Here is a 25,447-nt window from a genome sequence, read left to right as displayed (position 1 = left end):
CGCGCCCCTCCGCTCCGGCGCGGCTCGGCAGCGGGGCGCGAAGCGGCCGCGGCGGGAGGCGCCGTGCGCAGCGCTGCTCGCCCGGGCCCCTCGCGCCGGCCTCCCCCTCGCCCTGAGGAGGGAGGCGCGGAGCCCTCTCGCCGCGCCCCGAGCCGCTCCTGAGGGGAGCGGCGCCCCGGCGGCGCCCGGCCCTCGCAACCCGCGGGCGCCCTCCCCGCCCTCCGCCGGTCTGCGCCTCCCGGGCCGCTCCGCCGCCCGCGGGAAGGGAGCTCGCCGCCTCCTCAGAGGCCGGTGCCGGCGGAGCTGCCTGCGCTCCCCGGTCGCTAAAGCCGCTCGGGAGACAACTTTTCCCTTGGRGAGGGAGCAGCTCGGAGCCGCGTGTCTGTGGCGAGGCTGGGTCGTCGTAAGCCCAGGCGGGCCGGTGTGCCAGAGCCTCTGAAATTACCCGTGCTAACGCGGCTGGGAAAGGGGAATCCTCCTGCAGACTGCATTTCTGAGTGGGTAAGCTGTAAACCTGAGGAGTTATCGCCCCCTCCCCAGTAATCTTTGATTTTCAGGGACTGTAAGGGAAAACAGCTGTTTTAATAAGTGCTTTATTTAGAAATCTTGTTTTTTTTTCTAATACCTGTGACCCATTCCTGCCCCTCCCAAATAACTTCGATGAGTTGAGACATGACAAACCCTTTCATCTGACATCGTGAGACTGGGTTGTGTCATCCTTTTACATGGTATATGCTACCTAATCTTTTGGATGTTGGTTTTGTTTGTTTGTTTGTTTGTTTTCTTGGTTGGCAAGTATTTTGGGGGACAAGCTGAGACCTGTAGAAATTTTGTAGGTAACTGATGCTTAGCTGCTGCTTCTCACTGCTTCTTTTAAAACATTTTTGATATTTCCTACAGGAGGAAAAAAAGTTAATCTGTGGCAATGATAGATCCTTTAGAGAACAACTTGTTTGATCTTCCTGATTATGAGAATACAGAAGATGAAATTTTTCCACCTCTTCCACCTCCTACCTCTCCAGGAAAAGATGATGCTGACTGGGGTCTAGCTAATGGAGGTAAATACTTGCGACTTCCGAAGAACCAGTTTTCCATTATAGACTATGAGAACAGTCTTACTATTGGTGTTGTGCTTCACTACCCTGACATTTTTATAGAAAATTTTATATATATATATATATATATTTGTATAAAAGTAGCTCTTTATATAGCCTTATTTAAAAATAGCCTCATATATAAGAAAGCACTTAATAAATTTAAATTATACACGATTCTGCACATTCAGACTTCTGGGAAAAGTTTGGTTTTTGTATTTTCCATCAAAAYAGCTGCAGCACAAATGAATCTTTTAAAAATTCAAGCTCTTCTGCCAAAAAATCAGTAAAGATAATTATATAGGCTGGCATATATATGCATTATATAGCATTATATAGTTACCATTTATGACTTAACCTTGAGTGGAGAAAAGGGTGCTAAATATAGTAGTCTAGGGAGATGTTGCTTGTTTCTGTAGACTACATGATTTAGGAAAAGTCCAAGGTATTTCAGGARAAGTGAAATTTAAACTAAAACTGCTCATATTTTAAATGATCTTGCAGCCATCCAGTATGCTGAACTGGCTAATGGAAGACACAAAGATTTCTTGTAGGCATTATTTATAGGCAAATATGAGTAGACATAATGTTAAGTATGTRTTTTTCTTCATCCTTGCTATGTTTGCTAGAAAGTATGGATTGGAATAGATTTCATTCCTTGATATATGAAAAGGAGAGTTCCAACTTCCTGATGTTCAAAGGAACAAATGTAAAAGAGGAAATCAGTTTGTTAGCTAAGAACTAGTTCTTAGCTGAGATAGGCAGTTGTAGCTTACCTGTTAAAGTCAAAAATAYACGTACAGCCTTCATCAAAACACACAAAACTTGGTTCTTAGAAGGCATGCAAAAGACTGATTGTGTTCATATATCATCACTTTCTCTACTTTTGAAGGTGATAGTGAAGTTTCAGACCTCTTAAGATTTATCCTGGAAATTTTGGGAAACAACCTGTTAAAAACCTCGAATGATAACTCTTAAAACTGGCAGCAGCTACTCTCAATATGCTTCTAATAAGAAATATGCAAGTGATAAAGCTAGGTTCTTTGAAAAGGAAGTGACCTTCTTTGTTAGAAAAGTTGATTATTAGTGTATTTTAAAGAGACRCATTTATTTCCAAACTATCTCATGGGAAAAAGATGAAATATACAAGCACTTGTTGGAAGTAATCACAATTGAATGCTTGTGACCACTGCCTTTGATTTAGGGTAGAAATTTGAAAGTTTATGTTGTGTAATGCTAGTTGATGTATTATATTTGCATTATATACCTCTAATATGTTATTTCTTTTATTAGAACCAGATGGTAACCAGCAGTCACAAACAAAGGATTCTTCCGTGACTATACGGAAATCTGTTAGAAGACCAATACCTAAACTAGATGCCCAAAGGTGTGGTGGGGTTTTTTTGTTGTTGTTGTTTGGTTGTGGGTTTTCGTGTGAGTGTGTGTGTGTGTGTGTGAGAGAGAGAGAGAGAGAGAGTACTTTTGTCTGTATTTTATGTATTCGGTATATGGCTGTTGGGGGAATGGTTAAGGTGCTTATCCACTCAGATGTTCTCTATGTGGTCGTATTCAAGCCAAAGACCAAGTTTTTTTGGAGATGGAAATTCCTGTTGTAGCATACTGCATTTCAACCTTTTTATTCCTCGCTTACTTATGTAATACTATCATTAGTAAAACTTTCTTAAGGTTTCTTGGGACTTGGTAGCTGAATAATAACTTGTTTGTRGATGTGGGGTTTTTTTATATGTAGGACTCTTCCAACTGTATCATCTTTATTTTGGCTCAGACATATTACTGTGGATTTCTTCTATTTAATGGAAGTGTATTTTGAAAAAAAAAAAAAAAAAAAACTCAGTGTAATAGTCTAAAGTACTTTTTATAAAGTACATTTATACGTGACTTCTGTACAAACTGGATAAACCCTGTTTGTAAAAGTTAAGGATTTTAGTATTTCCCTTGCTCTTTCCACTAAAACCAGGCTAAGTTCTATATAAAAAAAAAGTAGAATCTGAGCTTCTGTTTTCTTTTGTGTTATGTTAAAATATTCTGATGAAATTATTTTCTAATATCACAGGTGGATGTCTTGGGCATGTACCTATTGGTTTCACATGGCCAGTATAGATACATGAACTACCTGTCCATTTGATTCTGTGTTATCGAAAAGTTGCTTGGACAGGGACTGTTTGTATGGTGATTTTCCAAAAAGTCTCACTCTTTATTGCAGTCTTTATCTTATTGTATGGGGTTTTTGTGTTTTTGTTTTTTGACTTCCTAACCCATACGTCTTTCAAGCAGAACTTTACAGAAATCTTTAGACTGGAGGAATGATTTTGATTCAAGGAAGTAGATACAGGTTTTGAGTAACTTGGTCTTTTTCATACTAACAGATTAGTTTCTGAAAGAGGACTTCCTGCCTTAAGACACATATTTGACAACACAAAATTCAAGGGTAAGGGGCATGAGGTAAGAAATACTGAATTATTATTTTGTTTCCTGGAGGATTAGCTTAGATTGAGATTGCTGTCCCTCTTGTATGAGGAGGATTGATATTAAGTTCTGGTTAGACAACCATGTGCAGTCTTCTAACATCAGTRGAATGTACCCTCCTGAGTTTTGTAGTTCTGAGTAAAAATATGTGATTGTTTCACAGAATCAGTATTTCAATCTCAAAGTACTTTCTTGTGTTTCAGAACTATGGACAAGTCACAGATGTGATATTCTAGAAAAATGCTTTTGAAATTGGAAGAGGCTTATAAGACTGCTTACTAAGTCTTAAGAAGTGCCTTACATTATCATTTCATGATCGTATTTTCTGTTTTGGCTGTTGTGACACCTGTATCCCAAAGCTTCTAATACTAAAATGTGAAGCAAAGAGAAAGCAGAGGTTTCTCTAAAAACTGTCTCATTGTGTTTGATACATTAAAAAATAATTTATTTTTTTWAAATAAATATCATTAAATAGACTATTTGAACATTTGAAAAGAAACCTGTGTGTCTTTAGTTTACAAGAGAAGTTTTGGTATAAATTCTCTGTACAAATGGAGTCATAAAGAAACAGAAAAATGCTGATGTGAGCGGAAGTATTCATGACACAAGGTTATTTACATGTATATTTTTCTGTACATTCTGAACATCAAAATGCACGTTAAATGTGCCACCACRGATTTTCCAGTCTTGGTTTGGGTGTATGTGGCTTAAGAGGCAAATTCTCAGAAGCCTATCAAATGTTTTACAGTGAATGTAAATGCTTTTCCTGACTTTTGATCACTGTTCTTCTCATAACTTGAAACTGCACACTCAAACTTGTTTGTGGGAGGATAGATTACTGAAACATCTATACTATATAGACTTTCATGAGACTTTCAAATGACAAACTGAATATTTTCAGAAACATTAGTGGCATGTTTCCCTCTGCAGTCTACTGACTTAATCAACTTTTAACAGCTGGATGTCTTGTTTTCTGTTCTAGGCAGAAGACCTGAAGACACTTATACGACATATGGAACATTGGGCCCATAGATTATTTCCAAAATTGCAATTTGATGATTTTATTGACAGAGTAGAGTCTTTGGGAAACAAAAAGGAAGTTCAGGTACATGCTGCTCATGTCCATTTCTCTTCATGCAATACTGTAAGAGGTGGGCTTATGAGAGTAGTTATGCAACAACTGAAATTATGCTTACTATTTAAGATTATAATTTGATTTAAATTTCTTTCATTTAAAGAAGCTGCCTAGTATTTGGAAGTATTTATGATCACATTTAGGTGTAATATTTATTTGAAACCATACCTCAAGAAAATCTGCTCTGATTTACAAAAGACACTTTTACCAAAGCAATTTACTTAAGAGTACAGCTTCCTCTGGCTAGGTGATAGACCAAGTATTAGGAAAACAACCCACAGCTTTAAAAGCTGTGGAAAAGACAGACATGCAGGGAAAGGGAATGTTATTTCAGAGAAATAAAGGATAAAGAAATCAGTAGTAGAATTTAAAACTATCAACATAACGCAAGGGATTTTGTCACAGAAATATTGAAATATTTCTTTTCATTTTAAGACCTGTCTAAAGCGAATTAGACTTGATCTTCCTATTTTGCATGAAGACTTCAAAAATAATGAAGGTATGCTCTTTATGCTGTTTTTTTCAGCGACTGAATACTTAAAACATCTCTCTTTCTCCTTCCTCTCCCACTGACTAGAAATTAATGGTCAGGATTCATTCTTCTGTTGTAGAAGAAATTAAGACTGGTCCTCCATTCTAAAACTAGGCTTTTGTGAAAATCTTACAATTACAAAACTGAACTGATACTCAAACTAAAATGCTCCATATATATTTATAACTGAGTGGCATATAGAAAGGAAATGGAAGATGGATATTAAAATCAGCATCATTAGCAATGGTCTTCCAAAAAAAAAACAAAACTGCAATTCCCAAGTGAATGTATTCTTTGTTTTTATTTTACTYTTCTATAAGTAGGCAGTCTGCAGAGCTCTTGGATCTTACTAATGAAGATATTGAAGATCATTACATTGCTTATGCTGCCAACTCTTACAATGCAGTCAGGATGTAGTCCTGTCCTTTATAGGAAAAGTACTTGTAATGCTTGTAGGCACCRCTATGTGTATGTGTCACTCTTGGTRTGTAGCTGCTGCTATTTCTTGCAATTTCAAAATCCAGCCACTTGATAGATAATAAATCAGTGCTTGGAAAATACTTTGCAGTGAAAGAGTTCTCAGTGGTAAAATCTTGCCCTGCTGATGGGGGAAGACTTTAGGAAGTTAGTGAAATGTGGCTGTCTTTGCTATTGGCTGCATTTGCTAGATGTTTAATGCAACCTTAAGCAGTCACAAACAGTGAAATAAATGGTTCCTGCCGACAGGATCTGTAGAGTTATCAGATTTTTCTGTGCGATGGTTCCATACATTTGTATTTAAATACAGTGCTSATAATGTTCTTGAGCTATGGTAGCTAGTGTACTGCTTCAGCTGGTTAGTTTTCAGTCAAAGAATTTGAGTAGACATCTAACAGTTTTGAAATAAAGATTAAACCTAGAAATACAAGCTGTAGTATGGTTTTTAAAAAAACCCTTTGTTTTTAGCTACCTTCTTTGTTTACAGGTTTAAAGTGCAGCAAAAGCATACTTGGCCTTAGGCAATCTTGGAAACAGTGCTTTGCTTCCCTGTTGGTGGGTGAAATTTGTCTAATGGAATTGGACTGTCTCCATTTTGCATGTGTTAATTTTGACAACTGAGTAAATATTCCATAATAGTAGCAGAYTGAATTCAAAATTGACTATGTCATGTCTATGTTTGAACCTGTCTGTTGATTCCCAGAACTAGTCCCTCCACTTTCCAAAGGACACTGTGGTATTAGTATGGGTAGGAAGAAAAGTATCTGGCCTTTCAGTAAGGATGGTATATCTGAATTTACTGGGTTTTGACCTTCAGGCATAGTTTAGGATTGCTAATTTAACACACACAGACTTCTGTATATTCAGATGCTACTTACTGTTCTGTATTTGGGTTCTTTGATAAGCACTTGCTTTATATCACAGTGAATATCTGCTATATGCACCCAGATAGAAAACTGCCAGGTAACTGAAAACTAAATCACAGAATGTTGTATTAATACAACTTTAWAATGTAGCATATAGTCAGAAGTGCCTTTAAAATGTCATCTTGCCACGTACTTAGCAGTATATCTCACTGGGTTCAAAGTGTTGATTTCTGCCCTTCTTCACCCCCACCCTTTGCAATTCATTTTCAATCAGATGGTGGAGGGGAAAGCAATGGACTAGATATAGGCACTGAAGACATGCATCCCTGCTCTGGGAATGTAAGAGAAGAACTGGATTCTCCCTCTGGTACAACTCTCACGGAGGAGCAACAACAGCGAATCAAAAGGAACAGGCAACTAGCCTTGGAACGCAGACAAGCGAAGATGCAGTGTAACAGCCAGTCACAACAAAGCGGTAAACAACTTTGTAACTTAAATGTTTATATAACATTGGTAGTCTGAAAACTTTGAAGGCTTTCCTTCTTATTAAAGAGAAAAGCTTACCAATCTGTATAAAAATGTTTGTTTCTGAACAGGTGTTGCATGAGAGAACTTTCTAAAGTAAGGCACTATCACATTCAATTTTAAATTCTGCTTTGCTAATCTGCCAGTATGCTGTAGTTGGAGTTGTCAGTTACTCCCTGTTTTGGTCAGTCATCTTTTCCTGATGAAGATAGAAATTTTTACCATTTTAGTGTGAAAAGACTGTCTTTCATTTTTCCAAAAACTGTTGCAGTAACTGAAGAGTTAGTTGAAATAAACCAGCAAGGTTTTAAAGACAGATGTATGTATTCTTGCCAGTAAAAGATGCAGGCTCAGAATCTCTTAGGATACTGAGTTGTAGAAAAGAAGCTAGGTAAATTACTGCTACAAGTGTAGCGATAGTATGTATTTCTCTTGCCTCCACTGTTAGAATTTTCACACCTCCCATTTTAACTGTTCTTAACCTGTCCTATGACAGAAATGAAACATTTTACTTTGTCTGAAATAGCAGGGATAAACTTATGGTATTGTTGTCCCTGAAACTACTGCTGTATAGTTTGAAAACATCTACTCTTCCTAAGAATAGGATATTTACAGTTTACACAGTTGAGCTTCTTGGCCAGTTTAAAGGAAACTGTGCTTATTCTTTTAGTAAGTAGAAAAATGTGTATCTCCTGAACTTAAACTGTCTCTGTAGTTAGACTCCTCCAAAGCTAAGTCAGAACTACTGTTCTCTCTAGTTGTCCTGCTACCTTGTGAAAGCTTTCTTGCTGCTAAAATGAAACTTAACTTTCTTGTCATTTCTGAAGTTGGCTCTTGAAGGCTGTAATTCTGTGAAAGGAAACTGCAGCTGATAAACAGAAAGCAGTAATATTTTTCTCAAAGACTTTTTTTTTCTTCTTTTAAAAGTAGAGCTTTCTGCTAGTTACCCAGAAGAGGAGGTGTTTAATACTGCAGCTGCTCAGAATCTGGCTGACCTTACGGAAGACACTCAAGTTACTGCAACCAAGTTTGCTGTTGCAGATGCTGAGGACAGAGATACAGAATTGGAATATGCCAGAGAAAAGCAATAGCCTTTCCATGTACTTTGAATGACTTTAAGACAAAGATCCCAACATTGTAAGTTCTATCATTATATGCAGATGTCACCAGCTCTTTCCACTCTGACTCTGGAAGCTGCAAGGAAGTTGTAATCTTGATGTCTGCACAGGTGGACAGAACTTCATTTTCTTGTGTGAAAATGAGCAACTCCATCCATTGGGAAACAGAAGAGAAATAGATTTGAGACAGTTGATCATCTTCGGTAGTGACATTCTTTAGGAAATGTTACTGATGCAACCTTTTCTAACCTTTTCTGATTTTTTTTTTTTAATTATTGATATAAAGGTGAATTAGCTGGGGTGTTGGTAGATCAGGTTTATATTCAAGGTTTTAAAATAGAGGATAGTACTATGTATGAACCAGATGTCCTGCATTTTGTAATTCACTTATCAAATACCTGTATCTTGTTCTTATAAAATGGAAGCTATTAAATTTCAGAACTCAAACCTGAAAATCTTGTATAAGGCTGTTAAGCTATAACTACTACAAATTCAAAATCCATGATGTAAATCACACCTTTTCACAGATGAGTACATTTCTTTATGAGAACATGCCTTGGCTTTGATGGAACTACTTATCTTTCTCTCTCCAGATGGTCTTGCTYGCTCTCTCTTGAAGTGAACATACTAAAATTTTCCTTTTTGTAGAAGGAAGCAATAAACTAGTCTGAAGTATCACCATCATGTTAGAGCCCCAAGACTCCCCTCTGCAGTAGCATACGGCAGACAGTTGTTTGTAACAAACTGAATGAAGATGTTCACTCCTAAGTTACAGCAGATGAAATAATAACTTCATTTTTATCAGGAAGTAGCTTGTGCTACATATGTAGTTGGGGTTGTGCATGTTAGTTGCAATAAACAAAGCTTCTGCATTCWGGACTAATGTGAGTTAGCTATATATATGCTTTTAGTTACCAGTTAAGAAAATAGTTATAAAAATGAGGATGACRTTAACAAGAAAATATTTAGGTTAAGAACTTAGTTTAGGGAGAACACCTAGAGGTAATTGCTTAAATCAACTTTTTTGAATGATGTTTAAAATGATTCACCACAGTCTTTAGGGTAGTAGAAGAGCTTTATCATGTATAAAACATTTTAAAAAGTTATACAGGTTCATTATCAAATAAAAATAGTCTTATTTAAAAATAGACATTTAGTTTATCTTACTAAATTGATTCTTGAAGATTTAAATATATGGCTTTTTTAAAAAATTAAAATCTTACAAAGTGAGTATGAACAAGAATACCAAGAAGCAGATATTGCTAAGTTACAGTTCAAGTTCTGATGTCAGCTGAAACATCTAATAGAGCCAAATCCCTGATCTCTTCCAGCAGCTGGTATAAGCTTGCTCCTTTTGTCTGGCAATACTCCTGATACTCTTCCTCAATTACCTCCACTCTTGCTTTTTCTTGAGCACGCTCAGCTTCTTCTGTGGAYTGACTGACTTCTTTTACTAATTCAGATTTTGCCACATCAGAATTCTGGGAAACCTCTGTGGCTAAAGTCTGGTATGGTGCATTCCTGATTATTTCAAGCTTGATTGTGTCAGCATGGCAGCGGGAAGTATGCACAAGTATTTTTACCTTAAAAGCAATGTACAAATTATTTTATTTCTCATCRTGCTATTTACTTTTACTTTCTTCAAGTTAAATACTCACAGTAATGTGATCAAAGAGGCTTAATGTAACAGATTCTCCAGTAGTTGTAGTGGAAGTAATTTTGTTCTGAAAGTGATGAAGTGAACCAGGCTTCCACTCACAGCTGCCATCACATTGAGAAGAGATGACTAAACCTTCTTTGTTTTTCATGTATGCTGCAGCTTTAATTCCGTATCTACAAGAAAGCAGAGGGAGACTGTTCTAAGAGTTTTCACCCTTACCAGTTCTCTTACTGATTTTGAAACTAAAACAAAGCTAGTTAGGCTTGTATACAAGTAACAGCGTCAAGGGCCATACTTTGTTTCCCTATAGYCCTGCTTAAGAGACTCTGATAATGCATTCTAAGATGGGCAGGGGGTAATTATACTATGTGAAATAGTCACAGCATGAAGATAGGGACTGAAATGTTTGGAAAGCAGTGAAGCAGAAGTAAAATATAGTCAGTGATCCATTATCTATGCATTGGATGGTGCCTCGAATACTCAGATAATGGAAAAATACCAGCATTACAGGTTATTTCAGAGAGCACAGGAAGGAAACAGTTCTCTCTGAGAAGTTACTGTAAGTCCAGCAGAGTGCTTGCACTGAGTTCATCGAAAGGAAGCCTTACTTGACTAGGGAGGTTCTGGACCTTCATCTGCATGTCCAAGTCACCTGCAGTGCTAGAGCTGACAGGCCTATACAGAGCCAGTTTATATCCAGGCTCAGTCCGTTCACAGGACTGGCAGTATTCATGGAAGTCCCTGGTATTCATACAATGTTTGCCTTACCTAATATACCTAGAGAATATTGTTTTTGATGTCTTTTGCTTTTTAAGGGAAATTCTTATACCTATTTTTTTTTCACTTCTTAGCTAGCAGGACAGACAGCATTGCTGCTGAGAATTCACAAACAGGAAAATCATAGAACTAATCCAAAATATAACTGTCCAGATTCATTAAGGGAAAGGAAAGGTAGTTGTCCTTCCCTGCAGCTTCAGAGAAAGTCTTATGTGAGAAATCATGCTCCTCAGTGCTATAGCTACTCAATCTTCCTTACACCATTCACTCATCAATTTATAACATAAGCAGAATATGTGTAGTATATATRTAAAAGAAATAGATTTCAAAACTTGGAAATTAAAATGTTACCTTCATGCTAAGAACTGCTTTCTGCTTGGGTAAATTGGAGGTAGCTGAGATACAGGCCCTTAACAAAAGCTTAACTACCTTAAACAGCACTATGTAAATGTTTCTTGTACGCTTTCCTGCACTCTATAAGGTTGAAGAAGCATCCCTTTCAAAAGATGTTCCCAATCCACATCTACTGCTGCCTGTACTAAAGTAAAAGAGGGCTAAGAATGCTTGGCTTTATGATGTGGTTAAAGATTAATTTTAAACTTGCGTTTTCTTTAGGTAACTAATCATTTTCTATGATAAAAAACAATCCTTGGTAATAAACATTCCAATCATTATTCTGCTCTAACAGCTACTAGGGCAAGAAGTTGCTAGAGCATTTTAAAAACACCTCCTCTAATGGCAGAAGATCAGACAACCTTTCACTGTTAGGAAATAAATACACACTGGACAGTATAGTCTTTCAGTGCCCTTGTGGGAACTCTTTCAGAGTCAATTCATAGAAAAGCACTGCCTGTGATTTATGACAAAAATTTTAAATGCAGTCATCAACCAATACCAAGCCATGCTATAAGTGCTTCCTTTCTCAAGGACCAGAAGTGTCTTCACAGCATTCTCTTTAACAAGTATGTCTTATTTTTAAACTCACTCCAAGCTCTAATCAACTTACCGTGGTACAAAAACAAGCACACCATTTGTTCGAATTGAGTAAATAACACCATCTGCTATGCAGCGCTCATCTGTTTCAGGGGTTTTATCTTTGAAGTACATGCACTGGAAGAGTTCAGTGGACTGTTTCTGAGCRTGCTGGGCTGCCTGCAAGTACCCCCCCCCCCCCAAAAGAAAGAAGATGATAACTGAAAATTCTAAAAAGCTTGTTTGCCTTAGATCTTTATCGTTTCTTTCTTCCATAACTTATTCCCCCCATACGCCCTCTAAAAAAATTACATCCAAAAGGAAATCCTACTTGTAGTACAGGTTAAGTATGAAGTTACTGTTACTATCGGAAGAGAACAGRTATGTAAATAAAAAAGAAATTCACTGCATTCTTCGGTTATTTTCTGATAAATTGCACAGTTTTCTCATGCAGCTGTATACAACATTGGCATGCTCAACTTCCCGATTTTCGTATTTTGCCTATGAAGCAAAATGGATGTTTCCCAATTTTCTTTGAACTCCTTTYGTTGTTAATTTAACGTTTTAACATTAAAATAAAAATGAAGTGATACTATGTTATCGTAGTACCCAAAAGCTGCAGTCAGGACTGGTATTCTTTTGCACTGGACAACATACAAGCATATGAAGACCATCTTACCCTGTTTCTGTTATTAATGTGTCTGCACAGCTCCTCAAGATCCTTATTGCTGAATACATTATCCTTAACATCTCCTTTACTTTCCTTCAGAGTGGCAGCCATCAACAGTCTGTGGACAACAATATCGGCATATCTTCTAATTGGAGAAGTAAAATGCGTGTACTTATCTAAGGCAAGTCCTACAAATAAAGAAYGAAGCAGTGATAGGGAAAAACAGTCACAAATCCATGAGCAATTCAGAAATAATAATATGAATAGCATAAAAAAATAGCAAGTGACAGGATACCATAATGATGAAACTCTCCTTCAGGACAAGAACCAGTTGAGAAGTACAATGCATTAGACATTGCATGAGTGGCCATAGATCGCAGAAGTTTATTTACAATTGGATCCTGGGGATCATCTGCTTTATCCAGAGACTCGGCCAATGCTTTGTTAGACCTGTCAAAAAAAAATTGTTAATTCTGAAGACAATTATGCTACCCCGATCATAATAGCATGCAGTTAAAAATAACATATGGAAGCACATTAAAAATTATTAACCATTAATATAAAAATATTAATGACAAGCAGGATGATACTACCAATACAGTTTAGTAATACCTGTATTCTAAAACAATGTTTGGACAAAAAGCCAGTTTTCACCTATAGGTTTGTTTCTTGCGACTGGGAGGAGCAAGAAGGATTTGAGCAAAATCCACTTCGCAGCACAAAGCAAATGGTGAGCTGAGCTACAAATTCTTCTGTAGAGAAGACCACATGTGGTGGAAAGGAAAAGGTGACATTTGAATGTCACACTATTGATGCCCTTCACTCTTTGTAGTCCACAAATGATGCCTCTCAGTGTGATGAGGCTTACAGCCATGCCATAGTATCCTGACATACAAACAAATTCTAAATGACTTTGCATCCTTTAAAATGATTATATTCCACTGAATTTCCTTGATTCAAATAASGACTCTCAGAGTACAGCTATGGGAAATAAGGTGCAAACAAGCCTATTACACAGCTTAACCATTACAGAGTGACCAAACAAATTGTATTTGGTATGTCCAAAATTATTCAGGTATTGTTTCAGTCCAACCAACAGAAATGCTGGGCGCATTTCTGTTTAGAACATCATCTCCTGCTTACTGAAAGGTTATGATAAAAATGTTAAGAATTGCTATGCAGTGTCTATTAACATTGATAGGCAGAATTGTAATAGTTTGTAACAATTATACCCAAATAGTTAATTGCTTAAGTTTAATTAAAGCCCTTAAGGTAAGCAGTAAAAGATACCGTGTGTCTATCGAGAATCCTTTGGCACTGGCACATTCCCGAAGTTCAGAAAAAAACTCCTGTCGTGGTGGAGGGTGTTGACGCAACAAAGCTTGATGAGGAAAATTTTCTGAAATCTTTTTTGCTACCCAATGGTTGGCCAGAATCATACATTCTGCTACAATCTCATGTACCTCCAGTGGCTGCTTGGGGATAAGATCATGAATATTTTTTTTATCATCCAGTTGCACTCTGATTTCTATCCCTTCCAGCTCCAGAGCGCCACAGCTGTCCCGCTTAGCCCTAACATGTCGCGCTATATCAGTCAGTTTTGATAYTGCCCAGACCAGTTCAGTCAACTTCTTTTGTCTAGTTCTTTCATCCAAATCTTTCAGTTCCAGGATATCACCAACAACACTTGTGTCACCATCTAATAATCCTTGTGCTGTTTCATAGATTAGCTTGTATGCAGACCGAATGATGGTTTTGTTGTAGGAGACACTCAGGATTTCATACGATTCTTTATCTAGTTCCCACATGACACTTACAGCATACCTTAAAGATAAAATCAGAATTCTATGAACAGTTTCAATTGCCTTAAACTAGCATTTCAAGCCCATTGAGCTGTTGCACATTTTTGGATTTCTGTTTCTATTTTTTTCTTCATGAAGCAAACTAGTGCTCAGCAATGCCACTGATTGATGCACTTGCCTTTCAGTACCACATATTCAATAAATGAGAACAAATTATGTCAGCAGTATTATCAATCTACTTGCTGATGCAAGGTACCCCTAAAATAAAAGGTTACATCTGTTTTAAAGCATAGTTTCACTGCTATAGTTATATTTTTATTCATTTTTATTTTGTTATCTCAGCCAAATGTGTCCATTTTTATTGTATGTGTAACCCTGTACATCCTCACATCAACCAGTCAAAACAACCCTTTAAATTGCAAAATGGGGTAACAGCATGTTTGAAGAATGGGCAACAGTAGCAAATTTGATCTTTCACATGGATACTCTTAAGGAGTTAGTAACAATGCAAAAAATACACATAGTTGCTAGAGATACTGGTAATAGTAATTCAATTACTTGTAAAAATCTCTTTCCTCATGAATGCTACAAAACCTTACCTATCAACTCCACTCAGAAGAGAGCATATGTCAGCACTCAAGATGGAGGGCAGCATGTCATAACGACGGTCTGCTAAATAATAAGTTGTTGCCCTGAGGAATAAAGCACATATGCAGTTCTTCTAACAAGCACTCATGGGTGCATCTCTCTCAAGCAATTTGCAGTATATACATAGCTTCAGCAAAACATGACACATGGCATGACTTTAGAAGGTTATTCTTACGCAACACACACWTGCAGTACTTAAGTCAAATTATTTAAATAACTATTTGTATAGAACAGGCTTAATTCTGCATTTCTCTGTATTTTCAGCTTCCATAAGTGCAGAGTTAAGGGTGTACAAAGCATGCTCACTGAAGAAAGAGTTACTTAATGGCTACACCAAACATCGCTGCTGACTATGAAGTTTACATTTCTTTGCATCTACAAAAAGTAAGACATTTAATAAAGTGATTCAGCAGTTTAAATTCAAATCAATTGAAACAATAAAAAAATGACTGAATATCTGACATATTAAAACAAAAAATAGAGCCTGCCCTCTGAAATACCCTTGGAATTAAATTAATGTAAGATTCCATTTTGAAGGTGTTCTATGTTACGTGGAAAGATTCATCCCCTTTGGAATGCCAATAAGTRATCTATAAATACTTTAAGTCATAAATGATGAAGAATATAAAGCAAATGGTGATTAAGGAAAGAGGAACTTAAATCATGACTTTGTGGGAAGGAGCAATTTCAGAGTAAAAAGTTAAGCAGTACGTCACAAAGTTTCTTCTACAGCACACCTATTTTACCCAAATACAAGCAGAATACTACTAGGTAAATATTTTTATAAGCTACTTCCATGGTCAGGAATTCTTTGAAAAGAAATAATAGAAATAATAGACTTCTCAATGTTTCCATAGAGCAGCATTACAAAATTCCAAACTCTATACATTTTACAGTTTTTAGAAAACAAGTTACCTTGCTCTGGCCTCCACATCAGTATAAGAGTTTACTGCCACAAAATGGGTTACATCTGCAATGTGGACACCTAACTCTAGATTCCCGTTAGGCAGAGTTCTAATGGATAGTGCATCATCCACRTCTTCACAGCCTTTCGGGTCAATGCTGAATATCAAGTGTGTATCTCTCAGGTCAAGACGTTTTTGTTCCTCCGCTGGACTCACTTTCCATGGATTCTTTGAAGAACTCACAGGCATTTCGCTCATCTGTACAAAAACATTACCAAAGACCGTAAGGTTATATCTTTTTTAGAAATGAAAAGTCTACAAGTTGGATATAATTAGCTTTTCCTTTTCTATTCTGTCAATAGTTTTGTCACTGTACTTTTTCATTTTGGACAACTTCTTTCCATTCTCCAAGTCATTTGCTTTACAGAAAATATAAAACAATTTAAAAGAAAGCTACACATATTATGAACAACTGATATTACTGTAGAGATACTACAGCTCTGGCAAACATCAACAGTGTATTGGGTTTTTACATTCATTTTTTCTGTGAGAGTCAGTCCCTACTTGATTGAAGACAAACAGATTTATGATCAYTTCAATAAGTCTAGGTTTTTAGGATCATTACCATGAAGACAGATTAAAGACAACATTATCTCAAAACTCTTAGAATTAAGAGTTTGCAATTTTCTCCCCAAAGTGAATAGGTTATATTAAAATCACTTTTGACATGAAAATTCATAGTTTCTGTAGAACCACTACTGACATGCAAAACTAATATTATGAAAAATATTCTATATATAGTTTCCAGCTTTCAAAAATCTGTGAGCAACTAACTCCCTCAGCTGTAATAAAGACCCTCTTTTTGAGGCCCATCACCCTGAATATCAACAGAAAAGAATATGCCTAATCAAGAAGACTAACCTGGATTTCTGAAAAGGGGGCAACAGAAATGCTGTTCTCCACAAGAATAGCTGCAATTTCCCCTTCAAGATCTCCAATTCTTCCTAAAACTCTCACAAAGTGTCCATTTGGATACACAGATGTTGATTCCCAAGAATCAATACGCACGACAACTCTATACTCCTGCAGCAAGAAAATTCTTCTGTTAGAACTGCAATTTGCTCCTGATAAATAATCAACATAAATACTCACTAAGGGGCATTAACAGTGCAATCCAAAGACACTAGCAAAGCTAAAATTTTTATAAGAAGGAAAAATAAACTGACGATGAGAAACACACAAATAGATGCTGAGAATTACATTTCTTTCCTCATTGAAGACCCATTTGGGCTCATTATATAGACAATCTATATCTTGAAGCACAAAAAAAAAAGCAAAACCAAGACGTACACACATTTTCTTATTCCTTTAAGAGAGAAGACACAATTGGAATTTACTTCAAGGCTGTGAAGAAGTATTCTATATCACAAAGTAAAAGCAACAGGGAATGAATAAGTTTTTTTTTTTTTTTTTCCTACAGCAATGGCAGGCTAATTACCATAATTCATTATCCATTTGTTGGAAAGCTCTCCTTAGTACTTTCATCAAAGTTATATAGTCACAGATCTAATAAAATCATTAGAGGTAATGCAATTTATAAGCCTCATATGACCCCTAASGTATCAGAAAAAAACCAAAGACAAGTATATAAATGCTGAAGTACTTGGATAGTCACCTAAATTCAGAAGTCAAATAAGCTTTAATACCTGAAGGTGATACAATTCTAACAGGGGTTGAACATATTCTTTCAAGGTAGGACTCTGACTGCTCTGGCAGACTTGACTTTATCAATAGGTTTACCCCTCTTTCTGCTGTGTAAAACTTYATTAGAGTATATGAAACCTGTACAACTATAAAGGAACACCATATAGAGAAACATTCATGKCAAACTACCTGTAGTGATTCAGCTTGCTGGGTGCTGATCCGGATTTTGGGAATTCGGTAGTCCCATGGTGTAACAAGGATTTTCTGAGCATTTTTGCCCTGGGACTGGCTCTCTTCTTTGAAGGGAAAAGTGACCACGTAATCCCTCCAGTTCTTTTGAATGATTCCAATGACTTTGCCTTTTAATAAGGAACATTGTTGGCTATACATTAAATAAATAAATAGGAACAGGAAAGCAAATATGCGCAAAGTATAGTGGATTCATTATTTTGTAATACGAACTAATGTGTACAAATCTACATTACAATTGCTAACAAGATACGGTATGCAGACCGTATCAGTCACAGGTCTACTGCATTAGACTAGGGGTCTAATGCAATGCAGATAGCACTTACATGACTACTGCACTATTCAAGAATCACAAACGTTTCTACTCAAAATCAGCAAGTTCGTTATAAACTACCATTGGCAAAGCCAGATTATAATGAGCTTTTTATTTATACAGTGCCCTTCATTCTAAAGGAGACTAAMCTTTTTTATACATTTAAATTGATACAGTACATAACTACAGGGAGATTCACATAGTCTTCTACTGAAATGTAGCCAATGCAAACAAAAAATACAGAAACTTTTTAATAGCAAAGACCAAAATTATGCAGCATTTTACTGCAGGGACTATATAATGAAGAATACAACACAGGACCAAGGAAGCAAGGTATTCTTAAAAAAAAAATCTTATCATACTTTACCTGTGGGCATAGGGTCACCAGTGGTGTCTGCAGGTGTTTTATCCTCAGTCTCATTTTCACAAAGGGCAACAGTCCTTCCTTTCCACTCATGCAAGGGTAGCAACTCAACAGCTACCACATCACCATGGATTGCACGATTTCGAGCTCTGGCTCCATAAATAAGTATGTCACTTTGAAGTTCTAAATATAAAATAAAAAGAAAAACGGAATTATAAACAGCTGAAAATTCAAATCCCTCCAACCTTGGACCATTTTGCTGAAATAACAATGTGTAGAAGATGACATTTTTTCATATGATTTCTTCCAAAAAGGACTATTGGCAAGTAACCAATATTGCAAGAAAATTAAAATCTATTCCTCCTTCCACACCCATATTCTCTTGGATAAAAGGTTTCATAGGCTATGAGTTCATTTTTCTCAGGCAGCAGCTTTAAAAGAACACAACATATAATTAAATTGCAGAAAACACTGCCACATGATTCTGGACAGGCTAAAAGATTAAACAAGTTAACTTCTTTTTTTTTAAAAAAAAAAAAAAAAAAAAAAAAAGTTTGGTTGCAGAATCTGAACTCCATCCTGCTACACAGGAACATCTGAAATTTCTGATCACTGAAAGGCAGGAAAATACAGTTGTGAAAGGATAATGCACTGTTCCTGCAAAGCCATTTATTACTAACTCACACCAGAATGAGGTTACTTATGCTCTGATCTGATCCCAAAGACAATTTGCATATTATGTTCACAGTGACCAGCTCCCTCCTCCAGCCAACATCTACGCAAATACATATTTCAACAACACAAGTAGACACCTGAGGTTACAGTAGAGCACAAAGGTAAAAATTTGCATCAGTGTTCAACTTTAGGAGAGGTCTAGAGAAACTTGTAAGTAGGACAGATAAATCTAAAATATTATGGGCAAAGGTATTAAGAAAGAGGAAGGTGGAAACATGGTTACTGTTTTCTCAGGATGCCCTCGGGATAATCTTCAACATCCTTTCTGGTCCCTGAATAAAACTACAGTATTACAGTATCTCAGCTTTCATCATCTTAATAGCTGAACAGCTTATACAGCAACAGGGCCTCAGGTAAGCACAGAGAGTTTATTAATTTACTTTTTCCTCAGTAGGTTGRCATGGAAGATGGAATTCTCTCATTAAGTACATCATCTCATTGTCTTTTCACCTGTTTCTTTGCTGCCAATTCCTTGAAGTCGAACAAAAGCTTCCAACTGTGCTCGATGCTTATTGACATTTAAGATACCCTAAAAAAAAGTAATAAACCAACATAAAGTGAGACAGATGCACCTCAAAATTGCCTATTTTAAAGTACAAATTTTGGGATTTTAAACATATTTTAATAAGTTAGTAGGTTGTATTCATACATAGATTATTTTGAGCTTTGATGATATGCTTGATATTACATCTAGTTTCTCAATTTACAGCTATATCACATATCAATCTGAAGAAAAATCCACAGCAAACTGAAGATCATCAATAATAGACTCCTACAGACCATCAYCTGAGCAACTTGTAATTCAAGATATTCTTTTCCTGAATGGGAATAAATATCTTTGCTGATTATTCCTTAGCTAACTTCAATAGCCAACTTCTTTTCATTCTCTCTCTTCCAAATTCTTAGTCTAGCTTTTTTTATTTCTTTCCCAAAATATCTTTTCCCCCCCTCTTCCCACTATACTGATATTTCTTCATAACTGGTTCTCCTAACCAGTTCAATTCAGGAAACTGAAAGGGCATACCACAAGAATGCACTGTTCAGTATATGCTCTCTAAATACCGAGTTACCTGTATGTATCTTCCAGATTTGACCCCAGCCTCCAGTATTTCTATGGGTAAGTGCTCAGGATACTCTTTTCCATTATTTTCTTGACTTTCACTCTCCCGTTCACGACGAGCTTGAATTATTGAGTCAAAGAGCTCGTGAGCAGCCTTTAAGTCAGGCCAAAAGTTATCCAAGTAAYTCTGTATGCACATACATAAACAGGCAATGGGTTTGAGAAGTCTCTGTTCTTTTAATAGTGCTTCATTTGGAAAGCTATCATGTGCTACACTCAAATAGCTTTTCTGAGTGGTAATCAAGCGTCTGTTCTAAACACCACACATTTGTTCCAGATTCCACCCAATACTTTGGCTGAATACAAGAAAAAGAACATTACTGTTAATATACTACCTTAGACTAGAGATTCGCAAACTTTTATCACCCATATGCCACATACAAGCCCCCATTATTATTTTCACAGTTTTTATACAATTCTGTTCACTACATTTGGACCACTTTCCATTGTCTAACAAAAATTCAAAAAAAAAAAACAACTCCAAAACAAAAAACCCCAACTAGCACTATTTTTTTAATATATAACTTTAAGGTAAATCTTTTTGGTTTTGGTTTCTCTTAAATGTGTTCATGGTCTGGTAACATCCTTTCACAGCAAGAAGTAAACCTCCCATCCATGCTCTGCTGAATACAAGCAGTATCAGAAAGCAACAACCAAATGAAGAATGAACTATCTTCTTGCACATTCGAGTATTCTAAATAGTCAAGGCTAAAGTATACTGGGCAGAAAAATACTATGGATATTTAGGCTACTGCTGTTAATGGACCTGAACTACATATTTAGGCAGCTGGCTGAGGTAACTCATTATTGTTCAACAGCACTAAATTCTTTAAAAACACGGAAAATAATGAAAAGGGATCCTAAGAAAGATGACCTCTATCCTTGGAGCTGTTGTTTTCCTCCTCAGTTCTGTTTTACCCACTGCCACTGATTTTGATGACATTCCCAGCATTGACATCTTTGCTTTCTCAGATAAATGAAGTTGAAAGTTAGCACTGCAGTATTTTTACGCATAAGCTGCAGAATGATTTGCACTACACATTAGGTTTAAGGTACTTGCTTTGCCATTTTGATGCAGCATAAAGGCAACCTTCTTCTATTTTTCTGATACGTTACCTTGAAGGAAATCACAAACACTCCTTCTGTTTCATTTCCATATTGCCTGACAGCATCTTCATCTTCTGTTACCATAACAACTGGCATCTGACCCAAGCAGTGATTATAATACCAGACTGTTGCATTGTAAATACTCCTAGAAAAGCAAAGTTTGAACAAGATTTCTGGCATATCCYATTTGCTACTGGGCAGGCATTTCCAGGTTTTGTACAAAAGTGATTATGTTTTATCATGCATACATTTGAGATATATATATACCAAGGTGCAAAAATCTTATATTTTCAAGAAATTTTATGTGCCTTACATTAACACTGAGAGAACAGGAGAAAATAAAGTGTTTCCTCACCAATAACTCCACGTGTTTCCCAGCTGCAACATAACGTAGCATTCCTCTGAGTGAAAATTTGTGAAAAGCAAGCTGGAACTGCCAGGAGTCTARTCCTGTGCTGCTTGTAGGCTATCACACATTACCTCTCATACTTTAACTGAAAYGTGTTTTACCTATTTGTTGTGTTAAAGCATTCTTTAAAATGCCTAACTTTAAATTGATCCAATGTATTTGTATCATTATTGTGTTTAATTAATTACATTCTTGTCTATTTTTCTAAAAAAAGAATTTTCTTAATCACAAAAGGACAATCTAGACTTTCAATTATTGTGAACTAATCTAGACCTAAGTAGAGCAAGACTACAACTCTTACATATCCAGTGCCTACTAACATTTCTAGACACAATGTCACAATGCTGTCTTGCGCAAAACTAGACTGGTTAAAACAAACCTGGTCTGCCATTTCTCCATGGATTCCCCTTTCTCTCTTGGCAGATAGGAATGTTGATGGAATTCATTAGCAAACACAATACAGTCATGACGGGCATCCTTTACGAGGTTTCGCAATTTGTTGTACTGTCTGGAATATGAAAAAGACAAATACAGCCTTGTGATTTCTTTTGAGAATGCTACATCAACTCCAGTTGAAAATACAACTGAAAAACTCAAGGAAAACCAAAAAATTCTAACGGTGTAAGACCAAATCCTGTCATTCATAAACAAATGCATTTATTCTTAAATTCCACCATTGATGATAAAATCTAAAAAGTCATATGTAAGTAGGCTTTTTTTTTTTTTAACTTCTATGATGAATGCTTCAGGTTTTTAACCATATTTGTGATACGATACACATGAACCTTTTTCCAGTGAGACCATTTATAGCACAAAAAGACATAAATGTTCAGGAACCTATTCTATCACTTCTGAGACAAAAGCTATTTTTTAAAAGGTGTTTGTGCCTTAAAAATATAAGACCTTGATCCTAAAAAATTGCACTTTTATATGGTATAGCAATACACAGGTTAACATCCAGTAAGGCATGTAATAATATTCTTATTTGCTTCTCAAAGACATTTGCTCATTCTTTAGTACAGTAGAAACAAACACATAATCTGATTTTGACATATGAAATTAACATTGTTGCTGCAAAGTCTCCTTAATTCCTGTCACAAGCTATCTTATTAGTTCATAATAATATGCATTCAATATCGTTCCTATCATGTGAAAATAGAATGGGCATTGTATTCCAAGGCATCATAGCTGTTTCCCATTCAAAAAAAATATATCAAAACACTTGAAAGACTTAAAAGCAAATTAAGCATGCTATGCTAAAATACACACTTTACAAAAACAATATCTTTATTTCAATCTAAAATAACAGTAAGTTATTATAGGGTAAGTACCTGCGGCCTTTTTGATGTTGCACAGCTTGACATGCTGTTTGCATGAAAATAATACCCTTCAGCTCTGGAAACTCAAGAATCTCAAGGTAATCTTGAACCACCTTCCAGTCTGGGACAACATAATGAGTCACATCATCTGACAACAACTTGCCATCTAAAAATATAATTCAAAGATTAAAGATTTAAACTTTCAATTGCAATACTGTTTTTTTTTTAAAAAAATACTTGCAAATGCAAGGAAATCTTAGTTGTATATCTTCAAAGGTATATTTATCTGTTTTACTGAGGAACAGAATTTTAATAACTACTCTGCTACAATTCTATGGTGTAATTCCTACAATTTGTGACTGAACCCTTTTGTTGCCACTGATCCAAAAATTTTGTGTAAATTCTACCTAAATGAGTGAAAAATCTGGTTTCATGACAAAAGAAAGTCACTTGAAAAGTGCAAGTAATGATCCAATTTTCTCTACTTCCACATAAAAAGAGAGACTATACATCTACCACTGAAAATCTTTCTGTGAAATTATTTAAAGGACTACAAATATTTCCATTACGGAGCTTCCACCGACTTCATCATTTAACGCTATTTACTTACAGCATGCTCTCTTCTGTATCTAAAAGGTTACACATAAGGATATGCATGAAAAAAAGYAAAGCTATCGTAAGGAGCAGTAGTTCTCAAATCTAATTACTATCATCGTAGCTAATTCTGTCTAAAAAGATTCCATATCTTAATCATAGTCCATCAAAACATCACAACAAACCCATCACAGAAGAAATTTTAAACATACCCTAGAATTAACTAATCGCTTTTGATTTTTCAGAGATTACTCAATAATTTTTTTTCTTGGGCTCTCCACTACATTTTCTCTCTATGCCTATTTGTGATATTACAAATACTGAACTGCTGGACTTAAAACAGTGCTGGCAGATTGTGTTCAAACTCTACAGATCCTGACAAGTCAGGTTATTTTCACATATTTCTTAGAAGCTGACACAAGGCAGTCTGTCTATTAACACTGATCCCTAGAAGCGTGAATCCAGTGGGCTCAATTCTGCTTGGTGACATGAGGCTACCTGTCACACTGAAGGTGTACAAGGGACAACTGCAGAACRCATGTAACAAATTTAATTGTTATTAATAATTCAGAAGAGTATTAAGAGTGAAATGTCACTTGATTTATGTAATCTGCTCACATTAAGCTATCCTTGCCTAACGTACACATCTAGATCAGAATAGCTTTAAGTAGGCACAGCACGCCATTAAAAATATCTAGGGATGTGATTTATGCAGACAGGCTCCCACAGTGCATGAAATAACATTTGCTCAGCTCAGTATGTAGAGTCAGGAGTAAAAACAAATGTTCACCATACTTCTGAGTTATGGAGAATAATCACAAAGGGAAATATTCTGACACTGATTATAGCACAATTCACCTTTAAATCCAAAAGTTAAGCATAGATAGAGAGGCAAGAATTTGGCCTGGTATGTGTCTGTAACTTATCCTTAGGGAACTCATAATGAAAAGCATTAATACCTAACACATCTCAGCAGCTCCCAGACCCTTTACAGAGCAGTAACCACAACCCTGCCCTGCCATCCTAGATAGCAGTAATACACTACGCTGCCTGCTGCCCTCCATCACAACAGGCATCTAAACAGAAAACAGAGGTGGCAATATYTATGCCAACTACAGTTCAGAAGAATAACTGTTAAAATTCTTAGTCTTTTCTCTTAGGCCAGCAGAGAGCTTAGCTGATTTAAACGCCTTATATGTTGTGCTAGTTGTCATTTATTTTCTTGCACTAAAGAAACTGTGTTATTTAACAACCCCCCCAAAGAGAAATATCAGCAATCACATGATGACCTATGATGTACATAACAGCACTGCACTATGTAAAAACAACACGAAATCGAGAGGTCGCAGAAGCTGGCGGGCTTTGTATGTCTGAAACGGCCAGGTATTGCACAGACATTAGTTACTGAATTACTAATTACTGAATCAGAATAACCGCTGATGCAGAATTACAAATRTTTCAAAGATAACTGCTTGGCAGCACGGTAAGAATCCTCAACAAATATGTAGAGGATTTAATTCACACTACAAACCACCGCCTTGCAGGAATTAACGCATTTTTGAAAGAGATTGCAAAAAGGAAGTGAAAACAAAAAACATAAACTTGCGCGATCCTTTAGCCTTTTATCACCGCCCGTAAAATAACTGTTTACAGCAAAACCCTGTAGCATTAGCTTCTGTGGTATTTTCTCCTAGCATCTCCTTTTTTATCCGAATTTTACTCTGAAGGTGCATTTTCGCCCGGTCGTGCATCTGGCGCCGTTATACTTCCCGCCGCTTCCCCTCAGGCCGCCCCCGGCGGCGGCGCCGCCATCGCCTCTCGGTCTGCACGCCTCGCCGCCGCCGCCCAGCCCCGCCGCCGCCGCC

At 36.6% G+C, this 25,447-nt stretch overlaps 2 protein-coding genes and 1 non-coding gene across 4 annotated transcripts; 2 read left to right on the top strand and 1 right to left on the bottom strand.

Annotated features, from left to right (window-relative positions):
• Positions 1 to 8,689, top strand: TIPIN (TIMELESS interacting protein). 2 transcript variants are annotated; one of them, XM_085305436.1, is made up of 8 exons: positions 1 to 501; positions 901 to 1,058; positions 2,388 to 2,481; positions 3,482 to 3,557; positions 4,564 to 4,686; positions 5,152 to 5,215; positions 6,866 to 7,066; positions 8,044 to 8,689. In XM_085305436.1, the coding sequence occupies exons 2-8, from the start codon at positions 926 to 928 to the stop codon at positions 8,205 to 8,207; spliced, it is 855 nt and encodes a 284-aa protein (XP_085161562.1). In that variant the 5' UTR covers positions 1 to 501; positions 901 to 925; the 3' UTR covers positions 8,208 to 8,689. The 2 variants fall into 2 exon arrangements, with proteins under 2 accessions (XP_085161562.1, XP_085161563.1); XM_085305437.1 differs by having other exon boundaries at positions 2 to 501; positions 8,047 to 8,689.
• LOC146595640 (small Cajal body-specific RNA 14) lies at positions 5,884 to 6,020 on the top strand. The gene has a single exon (XR_014895917.1).
• Positions 8,690 to 9,296: 607 nt separating the features above from the next.
• Positions 9,297 to 23,149, bottom strand: DIS3L (DIS3 like exosome 3'-5' exoribonuclease). The gene is made up of 16 exons (XM_085305435.1): positions 23,001 to 23,149; positions 22,049 to 22,177; positions 21,270 to 21,405; positions 20,104 to 20,280; positions 19,484 to 19,562; positions 18,302 to 18,481; positions 17,562 to 17,731; positions 16,590 to 16,751; positions 15,679 to 15,926; positions 14,715 to 14,807; positions 13,604 to 14,137; positions 12,609 to 12,763; positions 12,323 to 12,501; positions 11,678 to 11,823; positions 9,893 to 10,067; positions 9,297 to 9,817 (listed from the first exon to the last, which is right to left on the bottom strand). Exons 1-16 carry the CDS (start codon positions 23,042 to 23,044, stop codon positions 9,509 to 9,511), a joined length of 2,916 nt encoding a protein of 971 aa, XP_085161561.1. The 5' UTR covers positions 23,045 to 23,149; the 3' UTR covers positions 9,297 to 9,508.
• Positions 23,150 to 25,447: the final 2,298 nt, after the last annotated feature.

This window comes from Rhea americana, unplaced genomic scaffold, assembly GCF_003343005.1.
Source record: "Rhea americana isolate MKP2758 unplaced genomic scaffold, rheAme1 scaffold_22, whole genome shotgun sequence".
In the NCBI taxonomy this organism is placed as follows: Eukaryota; Metazoa; Chordata; class Aves; order Rheiformes; family Rheidae; genus Rhea; species Rhea americana.
This window is presented reverse-complemented; position numbering and strand designations above follow the sequence as displayed.